Source organism: Bradysia coprophila, unplaced genomic scaffold (assembly GCF_014529535.1).
Source record: "Bradysia coprophila strain Holo2 unplaced genomic scaffold, BU_Bcop_v1 contig_193, whole genome shotgun sequence".
Taxonomy (NCBI): Eukaryota; Metazoa; Arthropoda; class Insecta; order Diptera; family Sciaridae; genus Bradysia; species Bradysia coprophila.
In genome coordinates this window covers 1454146-1479106 of record NW_023503456.1, presented here as the reverse complement: position 1 = coordinate 1479106, position 24961 = coordinate 1454146, and the positions used below count along the sequence as shown (strand labels likewise).

General features: G+C 37.3%; 1 protein-coding gene and 1 long non-coding RNA gene across 2 annotated transcripts in view; one reads left to right on the top strand and one right to left on the bottom strand.

Annotated features, from left to right (window-relative positions):
- The window catches only part of LOC119075208, a 274735-nt gene that overhangs the window by 130935 nt on the left and 118839 nt on the right, over positions 1-24961 (bottom strand). The gene's annotated exons all lie outside the window — the stretch shown is intronic.
- LOC119075202 (zwei Ig domain protein zig-8-like) overlaps positions 1-24961 on the top strand; it is a 113092-nt gene that overhangs the window by 7919 nt on the left and 80212 nt on the right. Inside the window, exon 2 of the mRNA XM_037181594.1 lies at positions 24779-24860. Within this exon, the coding sequence (XP_037037489.1) occupies positions 24809-24860 (52 nt within the window). The 5' untranslated portion in view covers positions 24779-24808. The remainder of the gene's footprint in view (positions 1-24778; positions 24861-24961) is intronic.

Genomic DNA, 24961 nt, shown 5'->3' with positions numbered 1-24961 from the left:
AGTCTTCCGAACGCTGCCCATGCAAGACCAATCCTACGTCTTATTTCTGCAGTCTGGTTGTCCAGACCTAACTTCAGTTTATGTCCTAGATATACGTAGCTGTCGACTCGTTCAATGACGGTGTCACCAATTTTGATCTCTCTATCGTCCCCGATGATGTTGGTCATGACTTTCGTTTTCGACAAGTTCATCTTGAGGCCAACTTTGCTTGCCTCTTCACTTAACTGTTGTAGCATAAGCTGAGCCTGACCTAGATTCGCTGCTATCGGTACAATGTCATCAGCGAAGCGGAGATTGCTCAGGTACTCTCCATTTATCTTTATTCCCATTTTACTCCAGTTTAACTTCTCAAAAACACTCTGCAGAATCGCCGTGAATAATTTCGGTGAAATAGTGTCACCCTGCCTTACACCTCGGCCGATTCTGAATTTCTCCGTGCTCTTTGATGAAGTTTTACACATGAAGTAGCATTTTTGTACACATATCGAATTGTGTTGGAGTACCTTGAGTCTACTCCACATTCGTCTAATGCGTCCAATATCGACCAGGTTTCCACTGAATCGAAAGCTTTTTCGAAGTCTATGAATAGCAAGACTATGTCGATGTCTTTGAGTGAAAAAAAAACGTCTGTGTCTCTACAGGCAATATAGAAAGTTTGTGGCTTTTCTTAAATTTCGTTCAAAATTTCTTGAATGAAGTGGCAAATACTAAAGAAAACCGATGTTGCAATTTCTGGGAGCATTTGGGAATTGATTCCCAAACAATAGGCCATGTTCTGGGAGCCTTTGGGAATTGATTCCCAAACAATAGGCCCTGTGCAGTTGTCGTTAGGGTCATGTAAAACGTTATATCAACGTCCATTTCGAAAATTAGATTGATTAACGTGTTGTATTGCACCTTGTATGCATTATGTGGCCCCCCATTTAATTTCCCTATCATTGTCACCGGGTTATTAGTGTACTGGAATCGCATTTTACTTTACATAGTTTTCGAATGCTAATTACGGAACCGGCAAACATTTGCCTGATGAGTGAAATGATAATATTATTCCCGTGCATTTTGGATCATATAAAATTCATAACCACCAACCACATTAAATTCAATTATGCAAATGTTCTACATCCACTCGTTTTCGTTGATAGAATTTTTAAATATTTTCCAAAGTCTTCCTGTTTGTTCTCAAAGCAAACAAACGAAGTTGGAAAGAAGGCACACACACAAAAAAAAAACGGGAAAAATTTGTCTTATACAACCCTATATAGTGTTATATGATGGAACACGGTTTAAGAGACACACGAAAAAAAAAAACCATCCCCAGTAATACACTTCTGAATCGGTTGTGTGTGCTTTTCATCATTTCATTCCATTCTCAGACTCATTCCACATTTTTGAATTATGGTTAGACGGGCAGACTATATATATATGAATCTGCTGGATATGGATACCTTTATGTGTTATAATAGATATCGTTCCGAGAGTATTGTATACATATATACTCTTTCTCCTCATCTCTTTTCGCTATGGTGTGTCACAAACCTTATAACCTCGAAAACATACTTAAAACAAACTTTGGAAGAAAAAGTTTCCTCTTTTTTTTCTTTTCACTCCGCTGTGTGACATTACTCTGTATGAATGAACAATGAATGATAAATTCAATTGTGGAGGTCTGGGGGATGTAAGAGAAGTTTTTTTTTTGGTGTGTTTTAAGTGAATTTTAAAGTGCAACTTTAAGATTGCTCATAAAATGTGAATTTGTCCGATGAGGACATTTTGTGGTATTCAATTGCCTGTATACATTGAAATCGCCCTGCACTTATATACATTGTATTGTGTGGAACAAATGTTCTACATTTATAAAACACTTGATGCGTTGCCAGCCGAAGCTGGTGATTGAATGAATTTCATATTTGATAAATGTCCCCGTATTTATGGGGATATAACTCAGCGCACACTTTGACAAATATGATTGCTCAATAGAGCATGCTGTTAGTTAACGTACGTATTTCTGTGTGGCGCCGCGTAGTGCATTTCCGAAAAGTTTCGTCTCAGACCTGCCCTATTGATTGAATTGCCATCGAGCGATATTGTGATGACGAGTTATTTGTGTTCCCACAATGTGAAGTGGAAGCCTCTTCGGAGGCTAATTTTTCGTCGATGAGCAAACAAAGATCAGTCTGAAGATTTTAGATGAATGAACGTCCACTTCATATATGTTAACGACAACAATGATGTCGATGAGCACTGATTAACGTTAAATTATGAAAAGAAATGTAACAACTGTGAAAGTACGAGTTTATGTATCCCGACTGTTGAAAATGCATTCATCAAAAGAAGTAATAGATTCGATTTGTTAGTGGATAGTTCATACTTTATTTAGTCACATTTTATCAAAGTAAATTTGCAGAAAATTTGGATTTTGTAGAAATAAAATCAATTTTTTTTTTCAAATTTTCTTATCTCCAACCGTTTCCGTTTCAAGCCGGCTCGAGCCAATTTTCAGGGCTTGATCGGCTGCCGGCTTGGCTTGCCAAAATAGGTCGGCGGCGGCTTCAACGTAATAGTTCCCTTGACTGAAAGTCATGGGTCTTACGAATGATAAACACTCTAAAATGTTTGTCACGCAATGTGCACTACTATGATTGAAAATATATGGAATTAATGACCAAAAAACCTTAAATACAGAAAATGTTTGTCACACTTTGTTCATTCCTTGTTACCACGATAACTTGAGCAATTCTAAACGGATTTCCAAAAACTTTTTTTTAATCGACGAGGAATTAAATTCCTCAGATCAAGTTCGAAGATGGGCTATGGGACCGATGATCTTAAAGATATTCCCAAAAGAATTTTTGTCTCGTCGCTTGATGCCACGATAACTCGAGTAGTTTTCGACGGATTTCTTTTTTTTTTTTTTTAAATCGACGAGCAATGAATTCCATAGGTTAAGTTCAAAGGTGGACTATAACGGACGGGAGGGGAGATCTCCGTGATATTCTCAAAAGAATTTTCATCTTGTCGCTTGATAACACGATAACTTGAGTGATCCTCAACTGATTTTCATTTTTTTTTTATTCGACTGGGAATTAAATTCCTCAGATTAAATTCGAAGTTGGGTTGTTGGGTTAGGTTGTTTGTCGCACTTTGTTCCTTAATAACACGATAACTCGAGTAATTCTCAACGGATTGCCAAAAAGTTTTTTTTTATCCGACGAGGAATTAAATTCCTGGGGCTAAGATCGAAGATCGGCCATAGCACGAAAACTTGAGTAATCCTCAACAGATTAAAAAAAAATATTTTTCGACTAAGAAAGAAATTCGTGAGGGGAACCAGATCATCTGTCTATATTGTCTACTTATCATACGGAGTAAATTTCGACAGCTTTCCAAAAACGTTTGTACTGAAATTACTCGGGCTAAGTTCGTTAATCGAAATACTTGTGTAATAATCTGCGATTTATTCCAAAAAAAACTTGCTGTCTATGCTAGAAAAAAAATTGAACGAGTGTGATCTTTTCGGCCAGAGCGAAGCGAGAGCCGTAATCGCACGAGTTGCATAACGCCCTCACTTGGAAGAGCTGACATTTAGGGTTTAGCAAAATGTCAGGATTCGGCACATTTCAAGTGAATGCGATAAGAAAATAGAGCCAATTTTCGGTAAAACATCGAAAATATTTGCCGTTTCATTTGAAACATTCAGCTACACTGATTCGATTGCCAACTTTGTCGAACGAAAATATTCCCTTAGAATTATTTGCTAAAAAAGTCTTATAATCTAGAAAATTTCAACGAGTTTGAACTTTGCGGCCAGAGCGAAGCGAGGGCCGTATTCACACGAGTTTAAATTTATTCAGAAGTTTAGCAAGAAATACGTCCTCATTACAGCGTCTTTTAGCAGACACAGTAATATCGAAGCATCTTTTGTTTGAAAATGAAATTTGTTTATTCTGAAATTTGATTTTCAATCAAAAGAGCTACTTCGATCAAGTTCAATCTACGATATTTTTGTAACAATTACAAAAATCTATTGAGAAAATATCAGTCAGTCAAGGGACCATAAGGTGAGGCCTAGTTTCAATTTAAAGGCTGTACACTGTACAGTTATTTAGACACACATGCCGTTGTACCCTCAGTATATTTGTTGTGTACATATTACTCCAAGACCGCTATCTCACGATCCAGCAGATCCAATTTCTTATTTGACTTCTCTTGATTTACTGAATCGGCTTTCAAAAACTTATTTCTTAGACTCAACCAAATAATTGTTTACTTTGCCATGGATTTCCATGTATGCGTTCCACGCATAGAGGTAGACTATCCACCCATGGTTCCACATGGACACCATTGCTTAAGACTAGCGAGATGTGCAAACAATAAAACTACAGAACGTGATAAACACAGAACGTTTCCTTTGAGGTGATAAAAGAATCGGAACGTTTCTTTCAACGTTTTTAAGCTTTTTATGCCAAGGGTATTGGGGCCATTTGACCAATTTTTTTAAGTTTAATTTTCAATCGTAGAACATGTGAGGATTAAACAAGAAATTCATTTTAAATGCGACAAAAAAAGACTGCGGGAAGCGTTCTTCATTGATCGCGCTACCCGTTTAACTGTTGTCGATGTCTCAGAAAGACAATTCTTTTGTGGAAAGCGGCTACTGTTCCTTACAAAGATCATTATAAATGATGGCGGAGGTTTTTCTTTCAGGTAAAACCATTCGCAATCAATAAAGTATTCAATTCAAGCTCTTTTTTTAATCCGTAAATTGTTTGGACATTCTTCCCGATTACTCCATCGGAAATGTCACCATTTTGATGGAATACTTATCTACCCTAAAATCCATTTTTTTTTTCATATTCACCATCTGCTTTCTATAACTTGCCGCTTAGATTACAAAACGAAAAACATTTGTGACGGAAAAGTACCGTGGTATTATTATCGAAATGAAATTATTGTAATTAACTCTCCAATTACCTTGGCCAACGTCATAATTATAACACGGAAAGGTATATTATTACACATTACTCGTTATACCACACACAGGGTAAAAAAAAGAGCCCGTGTGTGTAATTAGTGTATGCTTTTCATATATATATTTGTACAAACGACGGATATGTAAATAAAATCTGTACACAACGATGTCAGAGAAAGTGGTATGTTGTATTAACCACACACGGGAAAAAAATCCTGCAAATAAAAAATTAATTCTCGTACAATACGTACACAAGAACATCGAATTCAAACATTTTGTTCACAACACAGCGGAGAAAATAGTCATTCCTCCCCTCCGCTGAAACTTCAGAAACCTTTTTTGTGAAAAACGTTGTGTTTAACTCGGGAAGAAAAGTTGGAAATTGCATTTTTTCGGGTCAACACCAATTTCCAACTTTTCTTCCCTCGTTGAACAAATAACTGTTTTCATCAGCTAGCGGGAGGTAAATCGCCCTTTTCCACACGCTACCATGAGTGGCGGGGTGTGTTTACATTCTTCTAGCAAATACAGAAGAGTAGCAAAAACTATTACATGACTAGGGATAAAAAGATGAAAAGTAGAGTTTTCGTGTGAATTTTGTTGATCCGAGGCGAAGCCGAGGTCAATAAACACACGAAAACGAGACTTTTCATTTTTACGTCAAGTCATGTAATGGCACGGTGGGGCTAAACGAATTTTAAATAAACATGTCAACTTCCATCTCGGTTCTTTTCATAGCTGAGTTAGGGTAGGCATGTACTATCCAACGGCACATGTTTCAGGCGCAACCGCTGAGCCGTTTCTGAGAACTAGGAATATCGTCGCCTGGTCCCGTTGCTGGATCAGTGAATGAAACTGGAATCGGTAGGGGGACGAATTCTAGGATCAACCATGTAAAAATTTCTCTTGGGAGCTTGGTCGCAGAGCAATAGAAGCTGAAAGTCGCAATTTTACCTACTTCAAGGGGTGATGACTCCACGACAAAGCACCCAACGTAGCACTGTAATAGCGATTCTAGACGAACTTAATGTGCTCTTTCGAATGGCAAAAACGAAATTTCGAAAATGGTAAAATTGCGACTTTCAGCTTCTATTGCTCTGAGACCAAGCTCCAGAGAGAAATAATTTTTACATGGTGGATCTTAGAATTTGTCCCACTACCGATTCCAGTTTCATCCACTAGTCCAGCAACTTCCACGGGACCAGGCGACGATATTCTAGTTCTCAGAAACGGCTCAGCGGTTGCGCCTGAAACATGTGCCGTTGGATAGTACATGCCTACCCTAACTCAGCTATGAAAAGAACCGAGATGGAAGTTGACAAGTTTATTTAAAATTCGTTTAACCCCACCGTGATGGATTTTACATGCTGTGAGCGTCGAAAGTAGTGCTTGAAACATGAAAAGTACGGTTTCGCGACGCATGTAGCATGTAAATTTTATTTTTTTCCGTTCAACTAGCTCTGCATCTGATTTCTCGTTAAAAAATTTTTTTTATTTTTTTTTGTTGCGCTTCACATTCATCTCAATCCCATATGTTAACATTATAACTCTGTGTCCTCCCACACCATATCACCCCTTTCTCCGCAATACATGCTAATACGAAATTATTGAAATGAAAATGTGTTTTTATGTGTGTTAATCATAATAGCCCGCAAATATTGGCTGAGGACTTTTTTTGCTGGTTCGTTTCCACTCTTTTCATTCGTTTGGTGGCATGGTAATAGATGACATGTTTCAAAAATGAAAAAAAAAACGAGACTGAACCAGATGATTTCGTATAAATTATATAACTCCATGCATGTTGTTATACGAATACCGGGGCTGACATGCTACTTGAAGGGCATTCAAGTGTAAATAAACTGGGCTGTAAATGTGCCTGTGTGACGCCGTGTTACAACAACACACTCACAAAGGAACATTTATGTTTTTTTTTTGTATTTTTATACTTTTCATGATGTTATACACATCCGCAATTTCGTTTTTTTTTCCTTTTTCATATTTTTATTTTGTTGACTTTTTACAATTTTTATGGGAAAAATGGTACAAAGGAACACCCTCCCCTACGACAGTCTACACATAGTTCCGATATGTGTATACCGTACAGAAAGATTCGTGCTTTCGAATAGATGTCGATTTTTTTCTCTTTATTCAAGAAACTGTACGAACGGCACAAATTATGGCATGAAAAGTCTGCTGTATAACGTCATGAAAATACGTTTGACTTTTCCTATAATATTGTTTGGACCGGGGCTACAGTACCCATCAAAAGCTACATAAATAAACAATTGGTGTAAGTGTACCTTTTTTCCTTTGTGCCGGCGATTTTGCGCCAGGCGTGTATTACATTTACTAGTGGGAATGTTGCTAGAGCACCGTACAATACGGGGCAGCCTTATTATCGAAGTCAATTTTCACAGACAATTACACGTTAAATGAATTGGTTTGTTTACTGTGCGTACTTTATCAACGAGAGCTTATCGTGTCATGAATTCGTATTAAGACGTTTGGAAAATTGTGTTTTTCTAGACCATTTCACTTGAGTCATTGACGCGAATGTATCAAGTTTTTCAGATTTTTAAAGGGTAGTTATCGCAGTTATAGACATCGACTAGAAGAACAGTAGTATGCTCAGTCGCCAATGCCATTTTACAATGAGAGTGAGAAAAGAGGAAATTCCAACAAGAAAAACGTTTGCCACCATAGTTAAGTTTGCAGCCAAAGTGAAGTTTGCAGCTAGAGTCAAATTTGCGGCCAGAGTGAAGTTTGCAGCCTGGAATTTCTTATTTTTCCATAATGTTCGTTCTTCATGTGAATCTTTATGAGATTTTTGAAGACAAACAAATTCAGAAGCGAGAAATGTTCTGTTCCCAGTGGAGAAATAGTTGAGAAATGACATATGAGTTGTCACTAGACACGATCAAGGTATTTTATTTTACGGAAAATCGTCTACTCGTCGTATTTATTAAATTGCGATGCAGTAGTATTCCCAGTTAACAATTTGTCCCACGAAATGTACATAAATTGCCATCGGAAAATGGGCCCATGCTATGATTTCCGAACATTTAATGGCTATTTTTTTCACACTAGCGGGACGTTTTTTTTACATTTTTTTGGTGTAAATGTCAACCGAATGTACATTATATGTTCAATTGATGTGGTCCAGTAATCTTCACTTTAACTGGTCCTGAAACTGATCCACACTTATTGTACATTAATAGTACAATAAGTGTACATTAAATGGACACTAAATGTACATTAAATGGATAACGATAAATAAACTAAATTCTTAAAAATAATTTTTCTTCTAATTTCTTTCTTATTTTTTGCCAACTTTTGTACATTTTTTGTGATGGAGTTTTCTTAGTTTTCCTGAGTTTCCACGATATTCACCAAGTTTTTCGAAGTGTTTGTGTGTGTGCTGAAATTAGAGAACCGTTTTTTTTTTTTAAAGAAAAATTTACCTTGACACGACCGGGATTTGAACCACGAACCTCTGGGTTATGAGCCAAACGCGTTACTAACTAGACTGGTAATTTGTAAATTAGATGAACAACCAAATCACATTAAACGTTATACAAATTCTAATATACAATAAGTCCTCATTAAATGTCCAAAAAATAGAGCGCAAAGTTTTACGTACATAAAATGTACATTACTAGGGAGCACTACATTTAAAAAATGGACTTGTGTTAACTGGGATTATACCAACCCAATTAACTAAACTTCGACTACAGCGTCGAGGAAGCCCCTCTTCAAAATTTCTGTTCTCATGCTTGGCTCAGTGCTATGGTTATTCACACGGCCCACATGACGTTTGCAACTACTCTACAGGCCCGTAGCCAGCCGTCGAGCTCTTTGGGGGCACAGAGGGGCAAAAGCCGTAAAAAAATAATTTGTATGGGAAAAATGAAAAAAATGCCAAATTTTGAAAATCCCAGGGGTAACCCTTTCAGAAACAGCTTATCATCTGTTATCGACGACAATAATGAGCAACGACCTCCCGTCAACATGGTCTTATACAGTGAACGGTTTGTTCAAACGCATGAAGTAATAGTAGATTACAGCAGAGCCTATGTAAATGAGTAATACATGTGTGAGATGTTTGCGGCGTGTTCGCCTTCGGCTCGGATACGGAAACTCTATACTTGTCAAAATAACCGTTTCCAAAGCTTGTTGCTTAAAACCACACTTGTGAGTTCGGCTCGTATCACAAAATTAATCCCTCATGTAATGAACTACCTCCGCAGCATCCAATGTAATCTACTATATTCATTATATGGCGTAAGTTGATTCGCATGTCGACATATATACCAACTGCAGGTTGATTCAACTATAATTTCTCTCAAATCTGTATTGTGTATCGACCAATATCTAATTTACAGCCGCACAAAACATCTGAATTACATTGATCAACACAAACTTAAAATGTGAAATTGTTGGTTGCCGGTATAAGCTCAATGATGTGTCTCAAGAGATAAATCTGCTCGAATGTATAAAGCGTTGAAAGCTTACAACAATGTAAACGTCTTGTGCAAAATTGTATATAGACGAAAATGGCAAAATAAGTGGATGGAATTTCTGTTTTGTTTGTTGTTTGTCTGACAATGATTTTCTGTGGAACTTTCACAAATTTGTTTCACAAAAAAAATGGTATGAATTCGAAGGTAAATATCGTGGCGCAACGGACTGAAACAGCATAATTGACCTGAATATGCGGGAATCTATCGAACAAATCAAAAAACCAATTTTGCATTTCAATAGACAGTTTCCAGCTTTGATAAAAAATAAAATAATTTCCAATGAAAATAGTTACCATTTCTTTAAGTACCACCGCCAGAACATAGAAAAAGGTTTAATTGAAACTCAATAATACAACCTCGAACACAGCCAATTATGCATTCCTTTCCGATAGGAATATTTGATTTATTCCACAACATGAAGGAGAATTCATCAGCTTTTTCATTTAATTATTTGTGAAGTAAAATCATTCAAACAGTCGATCCACTTGCTATAACATTTCCAGAATATTAAATTAAAAATAATAATTTCGTTAACCATCAACAACGACTAATAACATACTTGCTGGTTGCTGTTGTTGAAAGAGTTGCAATTGTTTAATGCAATTATCCTTTGATGTACTTGGAATGCATTCACATTTCGCTTTACATTCGTAATTCATATACGTAACGAGCGAGCATAAAAGAAAATTAAATTAATTTTCCGTGAACCGCTTTCGCTGGGTGCTCCATTAATACCGTCTAATATAATAATCCAGAATGAAAGGAGTGTTTCCACGTAGTCGGCTTAAGATTTACCTATTACCCAATTCGTTTGTGTTGTTGACCTTCATTTTCACAGATGACCCTATCTGCTTTTCTGGTTGGCGGTCAGGTACATGAGAGTAGCATGCGCATATTTGGGGATTGTTTGCTTTACAACAACCTCAATTTTTGCACCTTCGGATATTATGAGCGCTAAGACGGGAATCTACCATATTTAGAAGGGCCGGGAACGAACACCATTTTTTCGGTATGTCGGTCGGACCATATCTATTGGATATTATCCAACCTCCATGTATATATTGCATCACTATAGTTTATAGTACTTCAGACGGACGAAAGTAAGTCCAATTCTTCAAAGAGTGTATCTACACTGTACTGTCTACATTAACACTGTAAAAATCGCCAAGGAGAAACGCTGAAATTGGAGAGATTTGATAAACCAGAGTCTATTCAAAGTTTGATTACTCTATCCGATTCTATTTATTTTTTCATTTTCACTTAAGAAAGCGGCAAAAGCCTCTGTTTGAATGAAAAAACGACGATGAAGGGAAAGAAAAACTTTTTTCCTCTCGCTTAAGCTGCAATCCTAAAAAAAAACAACACACACAACGGTATGTTAGCATCCACGACTTTGTGTGTATCCACGTTCACCCCATCTTTATACTTTGTATACGTATACATTCACACATCCATAGCTACACTTATTTGCTCGTGATAATCTGCATTTCAAATTGGTACAAATCGATAGCAACTTTTCCAATATATATTTTAACAGAAATAAATACTTCAAACTTAGGTTATAAAACATAGTACAACGATCATGATATATATACGTCGAGCAATGAGTTTATACGTATCAACAACATATATATAATGGTAGTCTTATTCATGTGTTCTCCATCATACTAAGCCAAGCTGTTGGTATTTTTTTGGCCCGTACGAAGTACAAGGTCTTATCGATTTACTCTAGCTACACAGTGACGCAAAAGAAACCTAACTTTTCTTTTGTTGTTCTGTCAAAGTTGACAGACAAAGTATGTTGTTTCGATAAAATGCATGGTCGGTGTAACAAATAGGGATGGTTTTTGTATTTTCGAAATATTTTTTTTTTTACTTCGGGCTAGTGCCGTGACATCACGAGTTGTTTTTACCAGACGCTCACGTCGTTTTTTCGGATTTTTAACACTGTGGCGTTGTGAGTTTTTTTTAGTATATCCACGGCAAAATAGACGTTACAACCGTAAATGAAACGGCAAATGATAGGTATTGACTATACCAATCCGAGAGAAAATCGGATCGATCGGTGGAGCGTGAGTTAGTGCGCTAGAAGTGGAAAGCTAGTTTTCTCTAGGATTACTTGAAGGTGAGATAAGGGAAATGTCTACGGATGCTATAATCGGACTTTGTACTTTGTAGAGCTCTATCAATATTGGTGGCAATTGAATGGTTATTTGTTTACCAAGGGGAGAAAGTACGAAATTCCAACAGAGCGAAAGTTTGCAAACAGAGCTACCGTATAACGCATAGAAACCTGAGAGAGGCGAATTTGTGAGAGAATTTCATGAATTTCATCTCACGAATTCGCCTCTCGAAGGTTTTTATCAATGAACATCAACACAAGGTATGGTCGAATGTCAAACGTTGTATGGAGCGGAGGACATAGCGATTTCATAAAAAAAAACTTGCCTCTCATGAGGAGCTGAGTTTGTTTATATGAAATCGCTATGTCATCCGGTTTGTATGAACAGACCATACCTGGTTTATACTTTCATTGGTTTTTATGCGTTGCACGGTAGAGAGTAAAGCGACGACCGCGATTTGCTCGAGTTGGAATTTCCTATTTCTCCCCGAGGTGAAAACATTTTTGTTCATCCGTGTAAAAGTGACAGTTGCGAAAGAGAAAAAACTCTTGTTCGCCCCATGGAAAAAATTATCACATCTGGACTGTCATCACAGAGAGCGCAACAACACGCCATCTTCTCACCAGTTTTGAATGTAGAAAATAAGGATATTCACGCCGAACGGATGAAAATGAAGTTAGATTTGTAGAGCAAAATTCTCAGTTAAAGGGAGCAGAAGAGAGAAGAGGCTTTCGATACGATCTCGTACGGGTCCGCGTAGCATATGCTTTTCAAATACATATTTGTAGAAGCAACGGAGAAGCTGTGCTATTATGGATCAGATATGCTAGAGCCATAAATATTTCTTTTACTTTTTTCATGCCTCGGCACTGTAACTATGTGCTAGTGAAATGAATGTATCGTATCGGGTGCTGGATATACAGAAATTTTCAGAATATATTGTGTTGCGATAAATATACAAACTTTTGATTGGATTAAATGGTTTTGAAAATATTTTCGTATTGATTTGATGTACGGGTTAGTTGAATAATATACGGTACAGCAGACAGTTTTGATTTTTGAAATTCATTTTCGTTTTTTTTTTGATTGATGTATGTGGTGGATATGGGATTTAAGTCAGAGAGAGAGAGAGAGATGTATTAAAACGAAATTTCAAATTGATTTTCGTTCTTCTTTTTCCAATTAATTCTCACCGAACCTATATCCATACTGAGTTCGTGTTTAGCAACGGAAATCCCTTTATCTGATTTCCAAAAAAACAACCATCGCGCGGATATTACATAAATTTCCCATTTTCCAATTCAGAATTTCCCAGATATTAAACGCAAATTAAACTGTCATCGAAAACCGAATCTAATATCCACCCATTCCTTCGTGTTCCCGCCGCACCGAATTTTCTTTTTTTTATCTGATTTTTTGTCATTACACTTAAGCATATAATAGCGAAGTGAATGCTACAATTAAGGGGGTAATTTAAAATTCCTATCTAGATCAGATTTAAACGGTTAAACAGAGATCTCTTCTTCTTCTTCTTCTTTTTAAAGCAATTTCCCTTATAGAAAAAACCGTTCAACTGTTAATTTGTTAGTAATATGAAACGATTACGACTTTGTTGTTGTTGTTTTTATCTGTTAAACAATGTTGGGTGGGTACGAGTCGTATGTTGCAATTTGTAATAGAATATTTATAGACTCAAGTCATGAACAACAACTGTTAAGATCTAGTGTTTTTCTGGGGTGGAAGTTTAATGAAATTCGTCTTTGCGTAGTTTCATTTCACGCTCGTAACACGTTTCATTTCGATCGGCATAATAAGGGTGAAATCCTAATTATGTGTTAAACATAGTAGATGCATGTTGTCGGCGCTCTTAACTTTTTAATGCTTGAACCAAACAATAGGTGCTACTTTTGTGCCATTTTATTGGCTCTATTACTTCACTCGGGACTTCATAATTTGATTACGATGTGTGACGATTGAGAAATGTGCTACGTTAGGGCTAAATAACAAATGTTATTCAATCACTAGCACTGCAAATGAGGTATTTATGGAAAGCTTAGATAATGTACGTTACAACTAGCATGTTAGGTTCACAATAACCGTCATCAGTACCAGCCCAGATCTGTCTAAAGTTCACATAGATTTTGAAAATTTTCTTGCAAATTTCTGCAAACATATATCAATGAATCTAATCAAACTAGACATGACCCGAAAGTACTTAAGCTCAGCTTTCCAACGAGCCCACTCTCACCCGGAACGATCATTTATAACGGCCAAAAAATTCGGATAAAAAACGCTATTTTTCCAACTTCGGAGACCAGGTGTGGATCGAGACTGTGTGAGGCCTGTTTTGAGGACTACTGGCAAAGACCTTTCAAACCATGTATATATCCATCCCAGACGAAATGGGTCCGATCTTGATAGGTGGATTTTCAAAAGAATCCCTCTATGCTTTATGTCCACGGTTAACGTAAATGAATTCTTTTGTTCAAATTTGTCGCTAAGTTTTTTAAGCAAATTGCGGAATAAGAGAGAAACCGAATGTCATACGATGCAGATGCACAGCTCGAAGACGGAAATCTCCATCTGAAGTGTTGATCATTCTTCGGGAGATAGAGCTGAGGCTTGCTCTCTCACGGAGTGCTTCCTTTTGAGTGGAAACCATACTTAAGACCGAGTAGCGATAAACCTTGAAAGCCCTCAGAATAGCACTTAAAAATATGAATTTTTAAACCCATTTTGCCCTTCATCGAAATAAAACACAAGATTTGAACTAAACATTTTGTGGGATTTTCAATTTATATAAATTATACTCTACTCTCATAGAACATTTTCAATCGTCAACGTAACCCCACTTAATTTTTCGTCAAGTAGTACTTAACCTCAATTTACTGGTTTTTACATGAAAATCGTTCGTTCAATTCATTCGATATTTTCCGACATGTCTGACAGCTGGGATCGTGTCTGACGTTTACAGGGTCATGAAAATGATGTATGCTGATTTTCATACAGTGCAGTTTGAATACGTCTTTGTCATGATCAGATAAAAATGTTAAAAAGAGAACTTGCAGTAATTCTTCTTCTTCTGACATTGCAATGTAAAGTTAACGGAAAAATTTCTTTGATTTTCAGCTCTTTTCGGATTGTCTTAAAATGTCAAACTTGCATTTGCTGCTAAAGCTGCCAGCGGACTTACGCCGTTTAGCACTCCATTTACGAGTGAACAATGAAAGCTTTTCCCACTTTCCATTGTTAAAACGTAAACGGAGAGCTCATCGGCGTAAGTCCGCTGGCAGCTTAAATCTCAATTGAATCAATCAAGGAAAATTGGTAGCAACTGCAAGTCTGACATTTTCTGACAATGTGAAACGAGTGGAAAACTTGACTATCCTCGCCTCGCAACGAAACACAATTTTCAGCGAATAATTAGATTTGTAATTTAATTTGAAATAATTTGCCGTTTTCCAGACAATTGAGCATTTATTGCATTTGCTGGAATGATTTATCAATTTATTCGAAATTTATTCACCGATAAAATATGGGAAGAATGTTTTCAATATTTTCGTTATGATTAATGCGAATTGCACATAATATCATTACATTACATTGTAGAATAATCGAGTTTTTGTCCTTTTTTGAGCACTATGGAACTCCCAAACCTTTGTGTGAAACATTAAGGCGGAAACCTTTCCTTAAAAATGTTAGCAGTGTTTACAACAAGGGCCCTCTCAATAGAACAAACTGACAAATTAAAATGAAAAATCATATATTTGAATGTGTGTGTGACAGCTTCGTGTACACACAGTAAATAAGGACACTCAAGGACTCTTAAGGCTAGTACACAGTTCGTGAAAAATGCATGCAAAATCGACCTATGCAAAATGCTTGCAAAATATGACACAAAATGTATGAGCCAGCTGTCAAATATTTTTCATGTGTCGGGGCCGAAAATGAGGGAGTTTCGATATTTTTCTCAGGTTTTCGACCCCTTACATGAAAATTTTTTTGAGTATCTGTTTTGGACGATTGATTTTAGGCACTTTCGCATGTACAACAAGCGAAATTGCCTAGAAACAATCGTCCAAAACAGATACACAAATAACTATTGCAAGCTCGGTGTAAACCTGATGTTTACTCTGTGCTTGTAAAATATTTGACAGCTGGCTCATACATTTTGTGTCATATTTTGCAATCATTTTGCAGAGGTCGATTTTGCATGCATTTTTCACGAACTGTGTACTCATCTTTAAGGTAATGCCGACCCAAAACGTCAAAATAAGTGACACCAGTGATATAATTTTTCAATGAATATTGGATACTGGGTCATAATTCCTCTATGTAGTCTACCACTATGGTTTACAATCACGGAATTTTTTTGTGAAAAATAATTTAAGATTTTTTTCAAACTTTGTTCAGTTTTGCTCCATTTTCCCAAAAAAAAATGGGAAAATCTGACAAAAATAATTCCTGGAATTACTACATTCAACACGAAAAGTAGGAACATATGCAGTTTTGCTTGCTTTCTCGCCAATCGTGCAAACCCAAACTTCCAAAATTGGTTCCGGACTTTTCAACTTTAGCACGACCTTATCGTTTTTATACTGACTGTGTAGAAATGTCGCTTAACTTTACTAAATAGGTTAAAGCAAAGGCTCTCTACCTTGAAATCGACCAATAGTACAAAACTTTATTTTACCTGGTTATTTTACCTGGAAAACATACTAATTCCAGTGGTGGCGTTATCTAACATGCAGAACAAACACCAAAACAAACAAACAGAGCATAATTAATCTTCCCTTTCCCATGGTTCGCGTGAAGCGAAAGTGGAGACAAAATGCTGTTTCGACCTCCGGATACAGTGGCGGTCAGAGGTCAGCATGGTCTAACCATCTTCAGTCGTTTCCACTGGTCCGTTACACGAGACAGCAGTAAATTTTCTGATTGAACTAGTAATTTGAAAATTTACAAAAAAAAGTGCTGCCACCTTTCGATGGAAATTTCGAAATTTAGTAAGAAGCTACTATGAAAACGTACCCACAAAACGTAGCACAACAATCAAAAAACAAAGATGGAACAAAACCTTACTAAAAATCACTCACCCCACCAGCCCACGCACGGACCATCACATTCGCTTCCACACAAAATCCAATCGCTTCCACACAAAAAATCACTCGCTTCCACACAAGAAATTCACTCGCGTTCACACAAAAATAACTCAAACTTAACACAAAACCAGTAATCGCGAAAACACACAAAAACACAAACTAAGAACACTGACACTGACACTAACAAAACTGCACGGTCACTAATCCAAAAAGAAGAAAACCCGACACAACGAAAAACCAAAAAAGGAAAACGAGAAATTCTTTTTGTCAACGTACTGCTACTGTCAGAATACTGATTCAGTAATGTTGTGTTACCCGCCTTTTTTAAGACTAAAGAGTGTTCCATGTCGGAGATGGTTCAAGTTTGTCCCACGGCATCTTCATATAAACAAGGCATCAGAACAGTCGGAGCGTTTGCTGCGACTTAGCCCCGTACGACCCGTAATACGTCTACAACCCTCTAATGCGTCTGTTACCAAAATGCAAGTCAAGTTGGGCACGGTCAAATTTACTGAAAGTGTTCATTTTTAAAATTGCGCATAGCGCAATTACTAAAGCCCGTACGAAGTACCTCTCAAACAAAACCAACAATTTACGACATTATTTTAGAAACCCAATATTTTTTGCCAACTTTCCATTGGGTATTCAATTACCTCTCAAATGAAACAAAAACTAGCAAAATCGGTTGAGATTTACTCGATTTATGTGCAAAAAGCACTAGGGCCGAGTAGCGGCCCTAGTCCAAGGACCCAAATTTGAAACTTTTTTGCCATCATTCTATTCGGCATTCAATTGTCTCTCAAATGAAACAAAAACTAGCAAAATCGGATGAGATTTACTCGATTTATGTGCAAAAAACACTTAGGGCCGAGTAGCGGCCTTAGTCCAGGGGCCCAAATTTGAAACTTTTTTTGCCATCATTCTATTCGGCATTCAATTATCTCTCAAATGAAACAAAAACTAGCAAAATCGGATGAGATTTACTCGATTTATGTGCAAAAAACACTTAGGGCCGAGTAGCAGCCTTAGTCCAAGGGCCCAAATTTGAAACTTTTTTCGACACGTTCTTTTCGGTATTCAGTTACCTTCCATAAAAAACTAAATCTAGCAAAATCGGATGAGATTTACTCGATTTATGTGCAAAAAACACTTAGGGCCGAGTAGCGGCCTTAGTCCAAGGGCCCAAATTTGAAACTTTTTTTGCCATCATTCTATTCGGCATTCAATTATCTCTCAAATGAAACAAAATCTAGCAAAATCGGATGAGATTTACTCGATTTATGTGCAAAAAACACTTAGGGCCGAGTAACGACCTCTGAGCCCTCCCAACAAGCCCACGTTGCATCTTACCCAAAAACAATGTTCAGCAACTTTGTTCTACTCGTCAATACCTTTCATTTGATATATCACAAGCAGCCCTTGCGCGCGTATTTCGGTAGATATCGTCGAAAGACTGAAAAACACCTATAGGGCCCTAGCTCTGGAAGGGCCGACCCTACCATGCCCATTTTCGAACTTGACCTTACTTTTGTCGATACCAATCGGGGAAAAAAAGAATTTTGAAAAAAGGTTGTGATTTACTCTAGCTAGAGGGGTCACGGACGGACGGACGGACGGACGGACGGACGGACATTTTTTTTATTGCGGATTCGTCATCTATTAACATAACCAAATGCTTTGCCCCTACTGTCTGCTTCCAATTCGACGTGTTACAAACGGCATATTAATCTTATAAGCCCCCAGTACTTCGTACGGGGCTAAAAATACCGAAAGTGAACACGTAACTCATTTTTTGTATGATGTCCCACGGCATAAAAGTGAACTATATCCGAAATGGAACGCCCTAAGGTATGTTACGTTACCCATCCTTCATTTAGAACAATATTAGTTATTAGTTATTAGTGTAATGACGTGTAAAGCAAATTGACAAAAGGAACTCTACCGAGCCGGACAACTCATCAGCTAACAGCAATGTAGCGATTCTTGTCGCGATGATAGTTTTTAATCATGTTTTTGTCAGTGTTGTGACCCACTTTACCGGGTAAAGTCTTCAAAAGTTTCAGTGTATTACTCATTTATCACATGGACCAGGGTATGTGGTGTTGCCCATCCTTCACTTAGAACAAAACGTGTAATAGTGTTACCCGTTCTTTTTTAAGACACAAGGTTTGTTTTGTTTCCTATCCTTCACTTAGAAGAAGGTATGTAGTGTTGCCCATCCATTATCAGGATAAGACGTGACGTGTTACCCGCTCTTTCATAAGAGCTAAAGTATGTTGTGTTACCCATCCTTCTATTAGAACAAAGTGCTGCCCATCCTTCACTTATTGTATAAGCGGCGAATGTAAGGAACGAATCCGACGTTTAAAAATCGGTCAACTTTTGCCTGGCAGAGAGCCTTTGGTTAAAGTGTTTGGGGGAAGTCAATCGTAATTTGCATCAGTTGCAGCAGGAAGCACCAGATAACAACAAAGTCTTTACAAATAAAATCCAAACGTACAGTCACACGTATCATTCGTCTTTGACCCTTCGACGACAGCTTCCACACGATGTTTTTGTTGTATCGTTATCTTAGGTGATTTTTCTTTGTTGTGATTTCAATGTGTTAGCAGTAAACAACTTAGTGCCTTCTGGATGCATCTTTGATTGCACGTATATCGAAGTAACGTAAGAATTGTCGTCATTCTTTCCGATCGCTTTATTCTCGTTTTTCACAGATTTGAACCTGTTTAGGGATGCTGTTTTCTGCCATATTCTCTCCAACAAAAGAAGAGTCAAATGTTAAATAGATTCCATGATGAATTTTCTTAAAACGTGTCACTGAGCGAAATTCCCTGCATGCTATGCGTACAATCATATACGTGCATCGGCATCGCAATGAAATGCATTGAAGTTAGTCCGGCTGAATGTATTACATACGTACGGTACGTATTTTATTCCTTCAAATACGAAAAATGTTTATTGCATTTCATCCGCTTCTATGGATGATATTTCATCCATTTTAACCCTCTCTCCGAATTTTATTATTTGGAAAAGAGCAAACGAACGAATACAAAATTTAATTTTCCATCGACAAAGTGTTTGTGCTGGACCGAAAGCTTGAATTAAGCTACGCACGAATGATTGGCAAGAAAGCCAACAATTTTAGAACGGACACAGACAACTTGCATTGTGCAATGGTATTTTTTGGGCGAGTTTTATTTGCGTCGCATGTTGACATGAACTTACTGAACATATGCAAAGCCATTCACCCCAACAGGAAGAATATCTCAAACGTACTGTAACGTTTCTGAACACAAAAAAGAATGTTCAAATCGCCGACGATTGATTTCCATTATATTTATGCGTACCACCTATCGATGTAGTCAATCATCCGGCCGTGCATAAACGGACTAAAATATCATTCATTTTTTATACTTTGTGTATAAATCGAAATTGCCAAACCTAAAGTGTCTAAAGTGACATTATCTCTGCTGGAGGAAGTGTACCTGATGTAAATTTCTATTTTAAATAAAAAGGAAACTCATTTTCCACACACGTGTAGATGATCAATACAATACAGCACAATGTCTCTCGCTTTTCTTTACCTTTTGGCTTTTTCTTCTTTTTTTCTTTTTCTTCAGCAAACAATATCGGATTGAAGAGGGATACATTGCAGTACACTCAGAAAAATATGGCAAGCGATGCTAGGGTGGTATACTTGTGGCACATATACTAATACCTTGTGTATGTCATATTATATGCGTTAGGCTTAGATAGATAGATTAGAGATTTGGGAGGCTTCTTCAATTCAAAGGCAGTAACCCAGATTAAAGATCTTTTGTTCCATGCTCCTGGAGCACTACCTACTGACCCAACTACTTCTATCAGGGAAATTTCCCTGTTTTCGATAAGAAGTCGTTTCCTAATAATTTGGAGAGACTTCACCAGCCATTCCTTGTTGGCATATGCACTTGATATAATTCTATCTAGTGATAGACAAGCAGTCCGAATGGATCACAAGGTCTAAGTGGCCTTAGTTAAGAGCACTTTAATTACTTTCTAATAAACAGCCGAAAGGGAAAGTTGTGTTTTATTGGAAGTCCGGATATAAGTTCTATCCGAAATATCCTGCAGCCGCTCCACCAATTCCAACATTCCTAAGGATATCTTCCGCTGAGTTTCATGCTGTAGCGAGAACAGAAAGATGCAGAGGTGACAGACCTAAAATCATTTCCAGTATTCTGACGTTTTTCCAGTGTTCAGATGCAACTTTTTACCTCGACCTCCAAACTAAGCTGTCATAGCAGAGTGGAGCGTCCATCACTTACTTACATCGTTAAACGTACTTTTCTGTGTGTGTAACATGAAACGAAATAAATTTTGTGCATCCGACAACTGAAATACGACCTATTTTGCCATGATTTTTCATTAAGAAATGTCAGTTTTTCCCGAACTATATATCGTGCGGTAAAAAACTTCGCTTCTTTACGATTTATAGTGCGGGAAAAGAATTAAATGAATTTTTCTAAGACTATACGATTGATTAAATTTAATATGGTGAATGTGAAGTGTGTATGTTTTCAAGTAAATTGATGTGTTTTGTCTATTTCAGTTGTCCGATGCACAAAACGTTGTTCGTATGTACCTCGACAGGAAATGGATTTTTTCAGCACATGTCCTAATTTTCCTTACTCGCTTCCCTCGTAAGGAAAACTTAGGACTGGTGCTGAAAAAATCGTCATTTCCTGCCTTGCTACGAAAAATACTATAGTAACATCCCATTCTTCCCAACGAAATAAAAATACGTTCTATTGTGAACCATGTTACATACGCTACAATCGGTTCAGTTCGAATTGCTTTATTTATTTTGAATTCTAATTTCGGCTGGACTCCACCCATCGAAAAATTATTAGATTATAAATTAGACAATGTAAATTAATTTATTTTGCAGAAAAAAAATTAATTTAATTCAAGTTAATAAGAAAGCCTTATTGAAATTGCGAATATTGGCGATGGAAAACCATCGCATCGAGATGGTATGGTATAGCATAAGCCCAAAACCACTTACAGTGGAGGTGTGACGCAAGTCCTGTTATCCTATTACAAAAGAACTGATATCGCTGATGAGGAAAGTACGCGAAAGTTTTATCAACAAAAAAGTGTCAGATGATTCGGCTTTCTTCCATTTGAATTCCATTCTTTAAAGGAATATATTTTAAAACTTTTCCTTCCTCAACATCTGCCACTTGTGACGCAAACTTTTTTATTATAATTTTCTTCCTAAAATTTTTCTGGTAAGATTTTTGTTGATAAAACTTTCGCGTACTTTCCTCATCAGCTGCCATTTGTGACGCATACCTTTTTGCGTGTCGAATCTGTAAGCGTCACCTACACCGATATCAGTTCTTTTGTAAGTGCATAACAGGACTTGCGTCACACCTCCACTGTAAGTGGTTTTGGGCGATATCAGATCTTTTGTAAGTTGAGCTTTTTAGAATTTGGTCGCAGATCATAGACAATCATATTGTGCAGTTTGAACGAAAATATTCTTCTTACAAAACTGTATAACTTTCTCTTTGATCTGAACCTTCCAGCTTTAATTTGACGAAAATTGAAAATTTTACGAAATTCAAAAATTTGATGAAAATCGAAAATTTGACGAAAATAAAAAATTTGACGAAATACGAAAATTTGACGGAATTTGAAAAATTGACGAAATTTAAAAATTTGTCGAAAATCGAAAAATTGGCGCACTTAAAACGCTCATAGCTCCAAAATAAGCGATTTTTAGGGAAACCATGAAGCATGCATCGACTAGAATCTAAAACTTTATAACTTTGTTTCTATCTGCCGTATTTTCTGAGTTATGGCTGACATAGCTCGCACTTAAAACGCTCATAGCTCCCAAATAGACGACTTTTTAGGAAAACTCTATAAATTTGTCTCTTAAACGAGGTTTCTATCTGCCGTATTTTCCGAGTTATAGGTCAATAGCTTAACACGCTCATAGCTCCGAAATTATAAGCTTTTATAAAAATTCCGTCAAATTAGTTTCTTAGAATTACGTCCTTAACATACACTGAAAATTTCAGCCAAATCCGCCGGTAAATTCAAAAGTTTCGTTGTAACAAAGTGACAAAGGTTGGTAAAATTCATCAGTTTCAAAATGTATGAAAATCCATTTCTTCATACGATTTTCCAAAGTTTGAAAATTAATATCTCGGCCAAATCTGAACTTTATGAGGCGTGTGATAGCTCGTTGAACTCGTATGGACGTCCAGATTACGAATAAAATAAGTGGGGGTAGTAAGAGCGGAGGGGGAAAAGTAAAAAAAAGGTGTGTTCCAGACCAGAGAGCCGAGGAAAAATCGTTGGCGGCGGCTAGCCGTCCCAAAAGAGCGGGCGGCCGGCGGCTGAGTCGGCTTAGCCGTTCTAAGAGAGGTGGCGGCGACTGGGCGTAGCCGCCGGTAAAAAAGTCGGCTGGCGGCGGCTGTAGTAGTGTAGTATACATTTTCTTACATTTTTTTTTAACAAAAGCTGAAGTATTAAAGACTACAATGTAGAGCACATGTGTGAAAGTTTTTTTGTTTGGGTGGGTCTCAAACACGAAAGTCTGAATTTGTCAGGTGTTACCCTCTCCAGTGGTTCTCCTTGATGAAAAAATAAGTTTTTTTATTCTATGGTAACCCTCTTGGAGTCGATTTAAGGTTGCCGAAGTTGGTCGAAGCGTAGATTCGCGAGTCGCGACATGAAACTACTCCAAGCCACGCACATATCGACATAGGACTGAAAATTCGCAGGAAGGATAGTTCTTTGAAAATACTTTTGAGTGGACTAGATTTAAAGTGAAATTCTATTGGCTATCTTTCCTGCTAATTTTCAGTCCTCTGTCGATGTGTTAGGTTGCGTGGATCACATTCGGTAGCGCTTCAAGTAGTGTTCAAAAAAACACTATTCTACACTTTGACGAATTTCCGGCCAATCTGAAAAAGGATTATATAATTTAGGGTCAAGAAAAAATGTAAAAAAAAAGTTGTAAAGTTGAATCCATTTAAAAAGGTTGTTATAAATTTTAATTCAAAAATTTTAATTAATCGTCAAATAAAATATATCAGCCGCCGAGTCAGCCGACCTAAGGCACTGGCGGCGGCTGTCGGCGGCTAGCCGCATTCAGCCGACCAAAAACACCGGCGGCGGCGGCGGGCATTTTAGCCGTCAGCCGCCGCTTTCGGCCGGCTGAAAATCGGCGGCTCTCTGGTCTGGTGTGTTCCTCAGTCCTGCGGAAAAAATTTTTGTCCAATTTTTCAGTGTGAACGGACTTGCGTCACGGCCCTTCACTAACGTAGGGCCATAATTAATTTAATTCAAACGCTATACCATACGGTGCTCATATGTACAATCAACTTGATAAAAACAAAATTCTCTCAAAATGGTACATCGGTATACACCATTTCGATTTTAGAGAGTGTTATTGCCGTTACCACTTTACATTTGGTCGATTGGTATATAGAATTCGCCATTTCATCAATAATTTTCTGTTTTCTCGGAATTGAATTAGTTGAACTTTGACGATAGGCAAATTTATGTTTTTCTTTTCTCCGCGTTAGCAACGTTTAATAATAAATTCATCCAACTTTTCAACCGGCTCTTATGTATCTACCCATTCATTGGAAATACGTTTTATGTTCGTCGTCTCTATAATACTTACATTATAACCATCCAACCATTGCGTATAAAACATATACCTAACCATTCGGTTATACATGTCGGCCTTTACTTAGGAATTTTGTTATGATTTTTCAGGGGGTGGGCTTTTTTATGCATAAAGGACCTTTTACGCAAAGGCTAAACTTTTCGAATTATAAAAGGTGAAGGCTGAAGTTAATAAATCTTAGCAAAACAACGGAAAAGGTGACGTCAATAGGAGTGCGGTTGACGGTTAGGCTGAAATGAAAATTTTGTTGTTGTTTTTCTGTGTTTTAAAGGTTTTTTATACTCACACACACACACACACACACACACCGGTCTTTTCACTGTGAATGACAAGTGATGCTTATAAATAAACTCCTTTATCGCTTTCAGATATCTGATGTGTCAAGGAACCAGCACGAGATGATTTTAGAGAATAGGCTGTTCGTTATTTTAATGTTGCTGTATCTGAATGGTGAGTACCAAACGACACATTGTTTACCAGTTTTTGTTTTCAACAGCATTTTACCGAATTGTGTGACAACATTCACCCAACCACATTGCAGAATAATGCGC